Source organism: Echinops telfairi, unplaced genomic scaffold, assembly GCF_000313985.2.
Source record: "Echinops telfairi isolate 266 unplaced genomic scaffold, ASM31398v2 ScPeMD7_7468;HRSCAF=8506_0, whole genome shotgun sequence".
In the NCBI taxonomy this organism is placed as follows: Eukaryota; Metazoa; Chordata; class Mammalia; order Afrosoricida; family Tenrecidae; genus Echinops; species Echinops telfairi.
In genome coordinates this window covers 52,843,749-52,859,936 of record NW_022111369.1, presented here as the reverse complement: position 1 = coordinate 52,859,936, position 16,188 = coordinate 52,843,749, and the positions used below count along the sequence as shown (strand labels likewise).

Sequence of the window (16,188 nt, the reverse complement as noted above, 5' to 3'; positions counted from 1 at the left end):
CTAAACCTATAAATATATGCACATAGATCTATTTCCCCATCCTCATATATAAATATATTTTGTATATGTACATGGCTTTATTTAGACCTCTATAAATACCCTTTGCCGCCTAGCTCTTTCCTCTATTTCCTTTGACTTTCCTCTTGTCCCACTATCATGCTTAGTCTTCATTTGGGTTTCAGTAATTCCTCTTGTTACATTATCCTTGATCACGCCCTACCAGGCCTCCTACACCCTCCTCACCACCAATTTGGATGACTTGTTCCCTTGTCCCTGGGTTTGTTAACACCACTACTTTTCCCCCCACTTCCCCCTCTCCTATATCCCCCCCAGAACTGTTGGTCCGTTGTTTTCTCCTCCAGATTGTTCATTCAGCCTATCTTTAGACAGACCTGCAGAGATAATAACATGCACAAAAATAAAACAGAGCAAAACCAAGCAACAAAATAAAAGAAAACAACAACAACAACAACAATAAGCCAATGACAAAAAATGAAACAAAGCACAACAAGAAAGAAGAGTTTGTAGTAGGTTCAGGGACTGTTTGTTGGCCTTTAGGAGTGTTTTCCAGTCGAGTCTGTTGGGAGCCAAGCCCTGGCCCCAAAGTCTATTTTTGGTATTCCCTGGGGATTTCGTTGCTTTGTTCCCCATGCTGTTCTGTTCCATGCCCTTAGTGTTTTGCCTTGGTGTGGTGGGATCAGATCGGGCAGTCTCTTCATATTTTTAATGTATTTGATAAGCAAATTAACATCGGTTGAGCCCATCAGCAGTGGGGGAAAAATAACTGCTGCTGTTTGGCTATACTTCAAGCCAAATATATATCAGCATTTGTACTTTGACTTTCATCAAAAGGCCATTGTAATTCACTACTGTGTGAGTTTGTTACAAAATCTTTCTTTCCTCCCTCTCTAATTCTACTAACAGATTTATAAGCAGCCAGACTAGGACACTTCTTGGTATAGATGAGGCGCTTCCACGTTGGCACTTGACAAATCTGGTCCTTTCTCTTGGCTGGTGTGTATTAAGATCACGCTGGGGCTTCCTGATGGGCAGCACTTCTCATGGACAGCATCGTAGCAGGATTAGTTACTGTTGAAGGTGGGAAGTGCAACACGTTTCTTTCTTTTTTTGGGGGGGCAACATTTAAAAGTGTATTCAAATTTCAAATCATGTTAGCCCCAGTTTTATGGGGTTGTTATGTGGATAAGGAGCCCTGGGGGGCAGTTGTCAAAGCACTCAGCTGCCAAAGTTTTTTTTAATTTTTTATTTATTTTTTATATTTTTTTCGCTGCCAAAGTTTTAACCCACAAATTGCTTCCTGGGAGAAAAGGCAGTCACTTCCATGGTTTACAGCCCTGGAAACCCTAGGGGTTGTAAACAGTAAAAACTGTAAAAGGACAGTTCTGCCCTGTCCTTGAGGGTGGTTAGGAGTTGGAATCTACTCTAGGGTAGTGAGTGAATCACTCGGATTAAATGAGCTAATTTAACAGTGTTCCCTGGCACCAAGTACACCCGATACAAGGTTTGCCATATAAGTAAAGCAGAGAGCCCTAGTTGGGCAGTGGCCGGGAGAATGTAGGGGAGGATGGGTGGCATTGGGAATCAGGGACGTCGCTCAGCTGGGCTGACTTGGTGGTCGGCGGGGATGGGAGATGGAACCAGCCGGGTCGGTTTGGGGCTGTGCCCTGAGGTAGGGGACAGCTGGAGAGAAGCACGCTCTCAGGAGGGTGAGCTCAGTTTTAGACAGATGTGCCTTTGGGACACTGGGGTGGAGAAGGATCTGGCGGGCAAGACCGTTAGCCATGTTAATCCCCCTGGCAGAGGGGCTTATTTTTCTTTTGACTCTGACCCTCCGCTGTAGCCAGCTTCATGAGGCCTGTCCTTCTCCAGGGACTGGTCCCAAGTCCATGAAGCTTCCTCACCACCATTATAATTCAAATGTATCAATTCACAGTCCAGCTTCTGCAAGCCTATGAGCCCTGGTGGAAACATCAAAATGCTGAAATAAACCATTAGATCAGGGACAAGCCATTTAAAATGCTTCTGCAATCCTCATATAAGGTGAACTTTTTTTTTTTTAACTTAAATATTTGTTTGCATTTTCCACTTAATTTTGACAATGTTGGATTGTATTTTTTGATCAAGTTCCTGAAAGCTTTTAGTAAGATAGTATATCATTGAGTGAGTGGCCCAAGTTCATGTGATATTAAATACTCATGGTTTTAGAATCTTAACATCTCTTTAATACAACTAAGAAAGGAATTGGGCCGTCCACTGACAACTGGGGAGCTGGCCGCCGGGTCCCCTCTGAGGAAATTCCAGGTGGGGGCAGAGCAGATCTGCTCCACACTGTTTCCCTGCTGAGCATTCATTTGTCTGCGCTTTTCTCCTTGCTTGTGCTCTGTTTCACTTTCTAATGACAGAAAAGTTGAGAGTGGTATTCTAGAGAAAGCTCCCTGAGAATAGGTTTTGCTTGCTTGTCTCAAGTACCAGGGATAGTTCCTGGCCCGGAGAAGGCTGTCAGTAAATGTTTGTTGAATGGGTGAAGGAAGTTGATGCAGGCTCTTAGAATTCTTGTCATTGTTCAAAGATTCTGTGTTAGTCCGGGTGGACTAGAGAAACAAATTCATAGATGTTCATATGTGTAAGAGAGAACTTTATATCAAAGAGTAATTGTATGTTGAGAAAGCCTCCCAGCCCAATCCAGATCAAGTCCCTAAGTCCAATATTAGCCCATATGTCGGATACCAATCTATAAATTCCTGTTCAGACTCAAGCAACACATGCAGTGATGCCTAATACAGGGAGATCACGGGCCAGTGGGTGGAAAGTCTTGTGGATCCAGTGGCAGTGGAAGCATCTCAGTGCTGGCAGGGGTCTCTATGGGGCTCCTCCAGCTCCAGGGCTCTAGTGTAGCTCCATGTGTCTTGTCAACAGGAAGACGAAGCAGAGAGTCTGTGTGTATCTGGCCTCCAGTGAGCTATTTATCTCCTTGGTGCCTCCAAATGAGGTCATCACGCGGCGACCTGATTGATAGGCTAGACTCCACCCCTCCCCATGTTGACACCCGATTATGTAGCTACCGCAGATTTTTTTCCTTCCCAGACACCTTTGTATCGCATTTGCCAACACCTTACTCTGAGAAATTCTTGAGGTCTGTGCTAGGCTTTTGAGGTATCGGAAACCTGGATCATATGTAGAGGTATTTGACGGCTAACAAAGGGTAGTTTGGCTGAAAACAAATTTTGAAGAAGAGGAGGTGCTGTACTAAAAGTGACAGGCTTTTTTTGGTCACAGTAGGACCGTCATAGGAAAAGGGGACCATATTACAAGAGCCAATTGCACCAGGCCCACTTTAATAACTTACCTCAGGAATAGTTCATGGAACGTATTAATTTAATGCCCTCTTATAAAATCTCAAATCACTAAAAGCAATAGGTAAAGTCATAAGAAAAATTAATCTCCATTAATACATAATCTTTGAAAACAAACGTACATAGTATTTTATTGTCCATAATTAAGAACTGCTCTTTCTGAGCCCAGGTATGAAGCCAGCAGCCTCAGGACTAGTCATTCATGTGTTTAGTGACCATTAATTTAGCATGTAACTTTTTTGAGGTGCTGGCCACGGTATTTGGGATAAACAGTGGTAGAATAGACAAGGCTACTTCAGGGACCTTATTCTTATCAAATTAAAATTCTGTGACTAATCATTCTGAGCCTCAGATCTGGTCCTGCTGCTTCTGGGAGGTCCAGAGTCTCTCCGGAGGGTGTGTCGATGTCCCTGGTGCTCTCATGGTCATGTGGTTAGCTCTGTCTTACTGTATAGTGTGTAATTCTGAATACATTCGTATTCTATGTATGTTTCTCTGCCAGGTAGCTGGTTTCATTGGGGAATTTTCCTCCATGTGTACTAAGCCCCTGTCGGAGTAGTGCCTTTCCTGTCAGCGCTGTTGCTCGCTGCCATCAAGTGACAATTCCTAGTGACCTTATTGCAACAGACGGCGCTGCTCTGCCCTCACAATTGATGCTGTGTGCGGGCGCTGCTCTGTCCTCACAATTGATGCTGTGTGCGGGCGCTGCTCTGCCCTCACAATTGATGCTGTGTGCGGGCCCTTGTTGCAGCCAGGGTCAATCCAGCTCATCAAGGGTCTTCCTCTTCTCTGACGTCCTTCTACTGGACCAAGCAGGATGGCCTTCTCCAGCAGTTGGCCCTCCGGATAAGGCATCCGAACTACGTGAGCTGAAGTCTCGCCATCTTTGTTTCTATGGAGCATCCTGGATGGTTGTGCTCTTTCGAAGTAAGATTTGTGGGTTCACGGTATATTTAATATTCTTCACCAACGTCTTAATACAAAGACATTCATTCTTCCGTCTTCTTGAGTCACTGCCCAGCTTTCGCGTGCGTATGAGGTGATTGAAAAGGTCTCAGCTTGGTTAAGGCACGCTTGAGTGGAATTCCCAGGACCAAGGGATTATATGCCTCAAACCACACTACTCCCCTCAAGTCGGTCTGCCTCCTAGTGACCCTGTAGGGCAGACTAGGATCCCCAGAGGATTTCCAAGGGCGTGAATCGCTGCCGAAGCAGAAGGCTAGGTCTTCTCCCTGTGGAGCCACTGATGGGCCTCCAACCAAAGGCTTTTTGGTTCGGAGCGGAGTGCTTTACCCACCACGCCACTAGAGTTCCTCCCAAGGTTTTTTCCCCCCTAGCATTGATGTGTGTGAGCAGCTGTTTTCCCACATCCTTGACAAATCTGGGCATTAGCAACCCTTTAAACGTAGGGAAACCAGATCCTGTTTTCTTGGTCTGTTTAGCTCTCTTTCTCTCTGCAGATTTAAAAATGGTGTTCCTAGAGCAGGTTGAGAACCACCACTTGAATCTGCTCATTCATACTACCGTTTTGATATTTGCCGTCTGGGGACCCTTCCCCACACAGGGTCACTGAGAAGGCATCCACTCAGAGGCAGTGGGCTTTTTTAAGCCCCACCTCCTTCTCCTTCTCTCTGTGTGTGTAAACACAACTGTTTGAAGAACCAAAAGTGAAACACTTATGCAAAACTCCCATTTCCGCCAGAAACAAGGTCAGTCACAGCCAGCCTCCAGCTGGCTTCTCCACAAGTTAAAAGGAAGACTATCTTACTCACACATTTCTTCTGCAGCACCCGCCACAGCTGTCTCAGTTTTGCTGTGGGTCTGCAGTGTTTTCTTGACTTAGAGTTAATTAGCTGGTGACTTTTTGTATTAGGAGATTTACAAAAGAGGATAAAAAGCTAGAAGACTCAATTTTCCCCCCTCGTAATCATTTACCACTTTGTTTATTGTCTTAGCTAATAAGTTGAGTGTGTGTATGTGTTTACACAGCACATTTGTTTAGGGTTTGTGATGTAGTAAAAATGACAGTGAAAGTTATTGTCAGATTCTAGGAAATATTTGTAAACTTCTCAACACTTACAAAATACTTTCACTGAGATCGTCCATGTTATCAGGAGGGACCAGCCCCTGGAATAGGACAGCATCTTGGTAGAGAAGAGGGTTGCAGTAGCAGTGAATTATGTTAAAAGTGACTCTTCTAGCCAAAGTCTCTAATGCCCAGCAAATGACCTTTTCTTGCATGGGTCTGGTATGAAGGTCAGGGAAGATACTGATAGGATTCACCTGTAAGTAATTGTAAACAGGATTTCTGGAATGCCCTTCTGCTGTGTATAAAATGAACCCTCTGAGAAGCAGGAGGAAGGATCTCTACAAGAGCCAGGAGTGGGGCAGTCCTCCCGGAACCCTCAGGGGAACTGGAGCAGAGCCAGGAGCCAGAGCAGGAACAGGGTGGTGGGCTCCCCAACCCACAAAGCTAGTAACACTGAGTGCTGGGTGCCAGAGGCTGCCTTGCAGAGTAGAGTGCCTCTGGCTACTGACGGGGCAATTGGGCTTGCTAACCGGACCCAGGGAGTGGAGCTGAGTGCCTTCAGGGTGAGGTTCCCTGCAGTGCAGTGCCTCTGGGCACTTCATTCTGGGAGCTGGGTTTGCCGATCCTTAGAGCTTGAGCTGAAGGTCTCCTGGTTGAGCCTTCCAGCAGAGTGGTATGTCCCTTTGGGCATTTATTAGCAGCCCTGAAAGAATTTTGTAACACGCCCTCAGAAAAGACAATCCTGAGCCTTTCTTACTGGCATGCTAGCTTGCTAACTTCCTTAGTAAACCCTTGAATGAATGAAGCTTGTCTATGAGTTCTGTGTAGCCGTTGCAGTGAAGTAAAATAGAGGACACTAAGAGGACACACCAGGGCCAGTGAAAACGAGGACTGCCCCTCAACAAGGTGGGTGGGCAACAGTGGACTCAACCCTAAGCACACTCCTGAGGATGACCAGGGCTGGGCAGTGTTTTGTTCGTTGGACAGAAGGTAGCGTGTGTCGGAGTGAATGCGGTGGCCCTAACACCACACCAGCACCACCACGAGCGAGGTGAAAGTAGGAGTAAAGGAGGGAAAACTCGGGATCGCTCCTGTGGTCACAGATAGGAAGGTGGTACAGTTGGTTCTTTTGTTCTCTGGATTTTCGAGCCTCATTGCAAATTCTGTGCTCCTTAGAGATAATTGTGAAAAATACATTTCAGTGATATGAAGGGGTACTGGTTCAAATGGGGGAAAGGCAAGCCTTAATGAGGCAAAGCTGTGAAAAGTGTAATTAGTTCTCATAAGGTACAGGTTCGGTTAGTCTCACGTTCCCAGTGAGAAACCAGTCCAGATAAATTACCTGCCTGCAGTCACTCGGGCAGAAAGACTGAACCAAGACTTTTCTAAGTGTCTTCTTTTCTCTGTATATTACGGTTTCTTTAAAACTAAGTTCTAAAAGGATAGAAGAGAGACTGTGTGCAAAGAATAAGAAAAGTGATGATTTTCATTGGTCAAACTAATCTGTGTATTAGGCGGGGAGGGGGCATGGGAGAGGAGGGGCTGGGATGGGGAGCTATGAGCAAGTAACGACAGGGACGGGAATAGCAAGGGATCTAAAATAGACGGGAGGTGTAGTGTTGGTGGCCCTGTTTGCTCAATTGAGAGGTTTCTGAGAAGGGAACGATAGGTAAACATGAGAGTGGGGCAGGAGGAAAGAAAAAGAAAGTAAAAACTGCATATATAGGTATAAATGTAGTTATGTATATGTGTAAATATAATGATAGGTGTATTTGTATATGTATATATATGTATACACAATAAGGAAGCAGATGGACTTTGGGCCTTTACTTAAATCTTTTTTTTTTTTAATGATAAAGGAAAATGATTTTTTAAAATCATTTTATTGGGGGCTCTTACAACTCTTATCACAATCCATACATACATCAGTTGTGTCAAACACATTTGTACATTTGTTGCCCTCATCATTCACAAAACATTTGCTCTCCACCAAGCCCTTGACATCAGCTCCTCATTTTTTCTCCCTCCCTCCCCACTCCCCCCTTCTACTTAAATCTTAACCTCAGCACAAGAACAGTTTGATCTGATAATGTGGCACTTGATACTCACCTTCTCCACAAAACCGCTGAAGACAAAATGCACGCATAAGCAAATGTGGTGAAGAAAGTTAATGGTGCCCAGCCATTAAAAGATGTAGCTTCTGGGGTCTTAAAGGCTGGAAGTTAAACAAGTGGTGGCTACCTAGCAGGGAAGCTACAAAACCTACATGGAAGAAACACACCAGCCTGTGTGATCATGAGGTATCAACGGGAAGAGGTACAGAAATTAAAAAACAATAAATCAAGTTGACATGAAGGAGCGTGGACAAAGCGGAGACCCAAAAACCATGTGTAACATAATTGGACAGTCCCTCACAGAAGGGCCACATGGAAGGGATGCAGTATAGCACTGGTGAAACACAAAACTATGCTCTAGTTTCTTAATATTTCCTCTCATTACTATTATGATCTTAGTTTTACCTCATTAACCTTGTGAGACCTGTGTATGTTTATTTGTATAATTAAGGTCATTTTGATGCATGAAATCCTAGATAGATAAACCCTGCAGAAATAGTAATGGGAGCAATGATTCCCTGAGGGGAAGGGAAGAGGAGGTGGTGGAGAAGGGGGCACTGATAGTAATGATGACTGTATAACCCCACTCAAGGGGAATGAATAACAAATGTAGGTGAGAGGGATATATTGGATGGTGATACCAAAGGGTTCAAGAAGAAAAAATGTTTTCAACCTGATGGTGGCAGCAATTGTACAATTATGTTTGATCTAATTGAATTATGGATTGTTATAATGTCAGTAATAGCGCACAAAATGATTTTTTTAAAGTTTGAATAATTTGAATTCTACAGTTTAACCTGTAGAGGGGTAAAGTGTTTGAAGAAAAGGTTGTAAGAAGCATAGAAATATTTTCAGAATTTGGAAAAATTATGTAAGGAAAAATAATTTCAGTTCTTAGTAAATAAGGCCTTAAATCATCAGGTAGTGAGGGTTGCTCTTCTCTAAAATGCCTCATTGGCAAGGATTCTGTTCTTCATTCTCCGTCTTCTTCCTATGCGGTGTCTGGGATGACAGGGTGAATATGTGCTTGTAAGATTGAGAAATACCGGTTAGCTCTTTCATTAACAAAATTCACTTATTTTCTGTTTTTGGCCAGATTCCGTGAAATAACATTTTTTTTTTACTTCAGCAAATTATTTCTGATTTGCACAATTTCCTCAATTATGCTTTACATATAAAAAGAATTTTTAAAAACCCTGCGACACACATGGACATGTTTTGCTGTGGAGAAATTACTCAGGGTAATAGAACAAACGTGTGTGTGTGTGTGTGTGTGTGTGTGTGTGAGAGAGAGAGAGAGAGAGAGAGAGAGAATGGGACTCTTGGAAACAAGCATCTCGTGCGGTTCATGTTTATGGGTTTTCCTTTATTGTTTTTAGGACATTCGGAAGTTCTTTGGGGTTATACCAAGTGGAAAGAAGCTTGTGAATGAGACAGTAAAGAAGAATGAGAAGACCAAGTCTGTTGAAGAAACTTTCAAAACCAAGAAAGGAATCAAGGAAATCAAGGTTAGTTTTTTCAAATACTATTTTGAATTGTTTGAAAAGTTAAATAACCCAAGTTCCTGAATTTGTTCTGGTGAGAGCCTCAAAATCATACTGGTTCCAGCTCACTTAGCAGACAGGGAAATAAGAGGGAAAAGTGATGATCATTGCTAGTTATTACCGCTTGCTAGGTCCATAGCTCGGTGTTTACCTTTGTGGAGGTGGGGCCCTTTCTGATTATTCAAACTCTTGTGTTTTATGCACAAAGCTTGCTCATAGAGATCTGACCGTTATTCTCAGGTAAGTGGCATTGGACTTCTGAGGGTAGACTTTGGAAGAAAGCTGTATTCTTTTCCATCTCCTCTTTGGGCCTTAGAGAAGTTAAGAAATAATGTCACCATGAGGGAGGGGGGAGCGGGGAGGGAGGGGAAAAATGAGGACCTAATGTCGGGGGTTTAAGTGGAGAGAAAATGTTTTGAGAATGAAGTACAAATGTGCTTTACACAATTGATGTGTGTATGGATTGCGATAAGAGTTGTATGAGCCCCTAATAAAATGTTAAAAGAAAAAAGAAAGAAATAATGTCACCATGGGAACATAGCAATGGCCTCAGTAGTGTTTGACTTGGCCCTGTTTTACTTCCTATAAGATGTGCAAATCTTGCAGCCGTTCACTTCTGTATACCACAACCCCATCTTTTATCCTCCAGGTGTCCTGTGTCTTACATCTACAGATGTTAACTGCGCATGTCAATGCAGTCGTTTTGTTGTAAACAGATAGCTGTATTTTAAAGACATCAGGAGTGCAATACATCTTTGACGTGTACAACCATTCTCATTCTCCTTTTTAGTCTTCCTGAAACTCCCCATCCACTGAGGCTTCTATTTAATTTTTCGAGTTGGTCAGTTTGATCCCATGTAGATCTTAAAAAAGCGTGGTGCTTTAGGCAGACTTTTCTGACTAGTCAAGTTAAACTGTTACCCAGCTTTCAGGCTTTAAGGGAAATTTTGGGTCTAAGACTTAAAGATGATCTCAGGGCAGTAGTTTCAGGGTTCACCCAGCTTCCGTGGTTCCAGAAAGTCTAGAGTCCATAAGAATTTAAAAGTTTGTTCTGTCCTTTGCCCCTTTGATCAGAATTCTTCTAGGGAATCTCGGATCAAAATGTTCAGTAGTGGTAGCCAGGCACCATGCAGTTATGCTGGTCTCCTGGCGAGGAGGCAGCTATTTTTGGAAGTAATGAGCCACATATTCCCCATCTCTCTCCTATTTCTAACACTTCTGCTTTCGCTGTTGTTCCAGATGAATAGAGACCAATTGTGCCTTGCATGGCCACTGGCAAGCTTTTAAAACCCAGGCACTTCACACAGAACGAGGAGGTAGAACAGAAGTGCTGAACCATTTTTAGGCCAATTAACTGGGATGTCCCATGAAACCGTAACTAAACCTCCAAAGCATGGAATAAAATCCCACGAGGTGTATGGTTGTCCATTAGCAGGCTGAGCCACTATTTGTGTGTGTGTGTGTGTGTGTGTGTGTGTGATTGTTGTGAGTATATAGCATAATTTTGCCAATTCAACATTTTCCAGGTTGTTTTAGGCAGGATTCTGTAGAAAAGCAAAACTAGTGAAGTTTTTATTTGGATATGTTTAGAGATATCCCTATCCAGAAAGTGGCTCCTACAGTTGTAGAAGCGGACGAGTCCAGGCAGGTTCTAAGTCCAAGCCTCAGCTGTTAGGCCGGAGGCTTCTCCTGACTTGAGTAGTATTCCATGGAGTGTATGTACCCTGTTCATCTTTTGGCTATTGTGATTAGTGCTATAAATGAACATTTGGGTAGAAGTCTTTTTTCTCCCTGTTTTCAAGGTTTTTCGTTCCTTTCTATGATTGAGCGTAGTTAGAATTGAGGCTTTAACGTTCTTGTGTGTTTGCTAATTATAACAGATCTGTCAGGCCTGGTCTCCTCTGAGTGCCTTTCTCTCGAGTCAGTGGACCACGTTTTCTTCTTCTTCGTATGTCTTGCTGTTTGAAGTTTATCTTGGAAATTGTGATTGATACAGTGGAGGGACTGTGGATTCAGTCACATTTCTCTTATGAGTGTTAATGTCTTCATTTTAGCAGGCAGTTAACTTGACTGAATTCAAACTCTTGGCTCTTCTGGGATAGAAAGTGTTAAGAATTATGTCTTCCAAAAAGAGACGTTGAAGCCTTAACCTCCAGCACCTGTGAGTGACTGTGTTTGGGAGTATGATTTCTGAAGATGTTTTCAGTTAAGCAAACACGAGGTTATAGTGAGTGATGTGCTTATAAAAGAGGAGACAGGCACACAGAACAAGATGTACCAATGGGGGTCTGCTGCAGCTACAAGTCAAGGCCCCTGACAGCTACCAGAATCGAGAAGAGGCAAGAACCGATGGCCCCTAGAGCCGGAGAGTGAGCATGGCCCTGCTGAATTCTGGTCGAGCCTCCAGAGCTGTGAGACTATACATTTTTGCTCTTGACAACCACCCTCTTTGGGGTACCTTGTTTTGATGTCCCTGCGAACCCATACATGCAGCAGTTGAAATATTTGATCAATTCTCTTTAACCTTAGCTGAGCACTCAAGAGTAGTGCTGTGCCTATGGGGATGTAGTCCAAGTTCATAGGCAGAATCTGGGCCTCCTCCTCCTTTGTGGCTCTCTGCTTTCTGGGATGCTGCCTTCCCTCACTTTTGAGTTGTTCCTAACTGATCCCCAGCCCAGTGAATGGTTTATGTGTTGAGTTCCATGTTCTTTTAAAAAAATTATATTTTTGTTGAGAATGGACATGACAGAGCATACGTTGACCTCACCGTTTCCACATGAGCATTTGGCGACATTGACTGCGTTCTCTGAGCCTCACTACCATCATCCTCTTCCTCTTTTCAGTTGGTCCTCCCTGTACCTTAAGTTTCCTTTCCCTTCTTTCCAGTTGCTATTGGCAATTCGAGCCCCTATAGATCTGGAGGGAGCTTAATGCTATAGGCAGACGTCCTTTACTAAAACTATTGTTTGGTTCCGAGAGAAACTTCAGAGGATACTTTGGCTTAAAGTTTAAAGATGATCTCAGGGTGGTAGTGGTTACAGGGTTCATCTAGCCTCCATGGCTCTAGAAAGTCATGGAAGTCCAGGAGAATTTGAAATTCTGTTCTGCTTATCCCCTCTTTTGATTAGGATTCTTGTAGGAGACCTTTGATCAGAGCAGAAGTTGGGCACCGTCCAGTTCTTCTGACCTTAAGGCAAAGCAAGGTGGTGGTTCTTTGAAGCAGTTAGACACACTTTCCGTTCTCTCGTCCTATTCCTGACTTACCTTATTTCTCGTTTTCTCCTCCAAGTAAATCGATTTGTCGCATTTTCTTGGAACTTAGCTGACTATTATTTTTGGAGTTTCACATATTCTATTTTTGTGTTACAATTGATTATAATAGCTGTTTTCCTGTGTGATTTCTTGTATTTTGGGGATATTTTGAGTATGTTTAGAAAACCGTGCCTCGCTGGAAAACACAAACCAGTACCCTTTACCTTGGCTTATTTAATTTTGCAACAGGCCTTGGCTAGTGGTGGGCCCAAAACTTCTAGCTCTTATTTCAGTCTCTAATGTTCATTTTCAGAAGGTAGTGGTAAAAGTGGAGCTGAACAATGATATAACTTTACTATAATCCTTTTTTTTTCACTCTGATGCAGTTATTCCCCCTAGTTGTGACAACCAAACATATCTCTGAACATCAGAAAATACCTCCTGGGGGGCAAGTATCTCCCCTGGTTGGAAACCACTAAGCCCAAAGCTAGTGAGGAATAATAGGATAAGTTCTGTAGGCTTGTTGGCCTTCTAATTATGCTGTGATATTTATAGGTTAATAGCTCTTGCAAAGAGGATGACTTCAAACCGAAACAGCCAAACAAGAAAAAGAGGATCATCTATGATTCAGGTAATATTTCTTCTGAAGAACTTTGCAGTTCACAATGATTTTATACCCCTTCGAACAGTGCTTCTTCATTAATGTGAGATACACACACCTCTATGTTAATGGGTGCTTTGCAAAGAGGACTTTCTGCAGAAGTAGTTATTCTACTGCAAGACTTTGATCAGAGCCTACCTCTGTCAACATGCTAGAGATTTGTCCAGGGGGATATAGTATGCAGAATGTCTTAAGGCTCCTTTGAATTTGGTATATTTATCTTAAAAAATATTAACGTTCTCGTATGTTTCTTGGAAACCAAGCAATAATGCCTTAAAATATGAATTTTAAAGGAAACATCTTTTAATTTTTGTGCTTGATTGAAAGGTTTGGCTTTTTTTTTGGTTACATGTAAAGGATAAACACAATTTTAAAGTGTTTTAAAATGTTTTTCAGACAGGAAACACATTTCTGTTTTATGATCCTTTAAAATAATGATAGAACCCAGAAAGTTTCAGGTTTTGTTGTTACAGGGAGGACCCATCGCTCTGCACTCTATTGATTTTCGAGATTTGGACAGTGATTCGATGCTAATTAAATTTCTGATCCAGTTCTCAAAGTATTTGAGTGTTAACCCTACAGTTCAAACCCAACAGGAGCTTCAAGGGAGAAAGATGCCCTATAAAGACTCAGAGTTTCAGAAACCCTCTATAGAGTTGCTGTGAATTGGAATGGACTCAGGAGTAGAGGGTGGGCTTATTGCTCTGAACAAAAGGAATTTGCAAGAGATATACTCTGGAAGTGTCTATCGTTTCCAAAGTTGTGGAAATTTAATTTAGAACAGCACGAGGCAGGCTCTGTAAATGTGTGTTGTCCAGGAAGAGGAAGGACACTCAAGTTTATGGAACACCAATTTTGTCCCAAGTCCTGTGCCCAGCACATGATTCATATTTAAGTGCCCTTGGCAATTTGGCTGTGGTGGCTCAAAGATGTCCATACCCCACTCCCTGGAGCCTGTGAAGATGATGGCTTACGTGGCAGATGGGGAATTAAGATGGCAGGTGGATTCAGGCTGCTAATCAGACGACCTTGAAATCGGGAAATAATGTTAGGTGTTTCAGATGGGCCCAGGGTCATCACAGGGTCCTTCCACGTGACTGAGGGAGCCAGAAGAAGAGAGATGCTCAGAGGATCAGAGATGGCAGCAGGCGAAACCTGCTAAACCTGAAAAGGACCTCGAGGAGCTGGTTCACAGACTACTTTATGCTTTAAGAACAGTATTTATTTTCACGGTGTTTCTTCTTTTCCTGTCTGATACAGATTCAGAACCAGAGGAGACAGTGCGGGTTAAAAATGCCAAGAGGCAACCAGGAAAAGTGCCATTGCCTTCTAAACGTGGTAAAATTCTGAGACAGGACCCTGTTACCTATGTTTCAGAAACAGGTAAGGGTAAGGGGACTTAAGTGATTGCGTGTTTTTAGGGAGATGCAGTGTGTATGATCTTCTTGAGCTTCCATTGTTGTCTACATGGAATTGAATTTTTACTGCCTTTTTTGCTTTGCTGGATTGGATTTGTGGGGAAATCCTCTGGAGCAATTCTTCTCTGTCCAGTCGAGTCGCTGTGAGTCCGAATCTACTTGATGGCAATTGGCAATGGTTTTGGTTTTTTTTAATCATTTTATTGGGACCTATACAACTCTTATCACAAGCCATATATACATCCATTGTGTGTCAGGTACATTTGTACATTTGTGGCCCTCATCATTCTCAAAGCACTTGCTTTCTACCTGAGCCCTTGGTTTCAGCTCCTCATTATTTCCCTCCCTCCCTGCTGCCCCCTCCCTCATGACCCTTGATAACTTATAAATTATTATTATTTTGTCATATCTTACACTGTCCGATGCCTCCGTTTCCCAGGGAGGAGGTTATATGTGGGTGTAGATGTAGATCCTTGTAATCGGTTCCTCCTTTCCACCTTTCTACCCCACCTTCCCTCCACCCTCCCGGTATCGCCTCTCTCACCACTGTTCCTGAAGGGATCATCTGTTCTGGATTCCCTGCGTTTCCAGTTCCTATCCATATCAGTGTACATCCTCTGGTGTAGCCAGATATGTAAGGTAGAATTGGGATCATGATAGTGGCAGGGGAAGAAGCATGTTGTATGTTTGGTGCTATATTGCACCCTGACTGGCTCTTCTCTTCCCCCGCAACCCTTCTCTAAGGGGATGTCCAGTTGCCTGCAGATGGGCCTTGGGTCCCCAATCTGAACTCCCCTTCATTCACAATGATAAGATTTTTTTGTTCTCTGATGCCTGCTACCTGATCCCATTGACACTTTGTGATCACACAGGCTGGTGTGCTTCTTCCATGTGGGCTTTGTTGCTTCTGAGCTAGATGGCTGCTTGTTACCTTCAAGCCTTTAAGACTCCAGATGTTATATCTTTTGATAGCCAGGCACCATCAGCTTTCTTCACATTTGCTTATGCACACATTTGTTTTCAACGATCGTGTTGGGAAGGTGAGCATCATGGAATGCCAATTTAATAGAATGAAGTGTTTGAGGGAGTACTTGAGTGGAGGCCTAATACCCATCTGCTACCTTTATACTAAACCTATAAATATGTGCTCATAGATCATATATAAATCATATATAAATGTATTTACATATGTACATGGATGGCAATGCTTTTGTTTTTGATGGTATGGAATCATTTGACGTACTGTCTTGAGACTTAAACTTGAAATGCTTTTGGTTTGGTGTAGAATATTTAAAAAATATTAATTTTTTTTATTTTTAAGAGCAGTTGTAGGTTTAACAGGAGAATTATGAACTACATAGAGTTCCCATATTACGCCTTCTCCCCACACACAAACATTTCTCCTTTCTTGCACACCAATAAAACTACTGCATGAAGTCGATGTTGACTTAATTTCAACCCCTGTAGAAGATTCTGAGACTGATCTTCAGGGGCGCAGAGCGCCTTGTCTTTCTCTGCTGAGCAGCTGTTGAGTTTCAAACTGCTGACCTTGTGAATCAGCAGCCCAGTGCCCCTGGGCTCCTTTAGTATTTGCATTGTATGGTACATCAGTTACCATTGATCAACCAATGTTAGTACATTTAGTAAACATTAGAGTTTGCTATTTGTGCTGCACAGTTCTATGGACTGAGACAGGCGCACTGCCATTGTCTACCATGACAGCATCACGCAGAAGGATGGTTTAAGGTTCCCTGTGCTGGTCCTGCTCAGCCTTCCCTCTCTCCCTCGCCCCGCCC

The 16,188-nt window shown here is 43.0% G+C and overlaps 1 protein-coding gene across 1 annotated transcript in view; it reads left to right on the top strand.

Moving 5' to 3' along the window:
* Nucleotides 1-16,188, top strand: part of RFC1 (replication factor C subunit 1) — an 80,241-nt gene that overhangs the window by 6,693 nt on the left and 57,360 nt on the right. Inside the window, exons 2-4 of the mRNA XM_045284108.1 lie at nt 8,897-9,025; nt 12,869-12,944; nt 14,235-14,357. Of these exons, the coding sequence (XP_045140043.1) occupies nt 8,897-9,025; nt 12,869-12,944; nt 14,235-14,357 (328 nt within the window). The remainder of the gene's footprint in view (nt 1-8,896; nt 9,026-12,868; nt 12,945-14,234; nt 14,358-16,188) is intronic.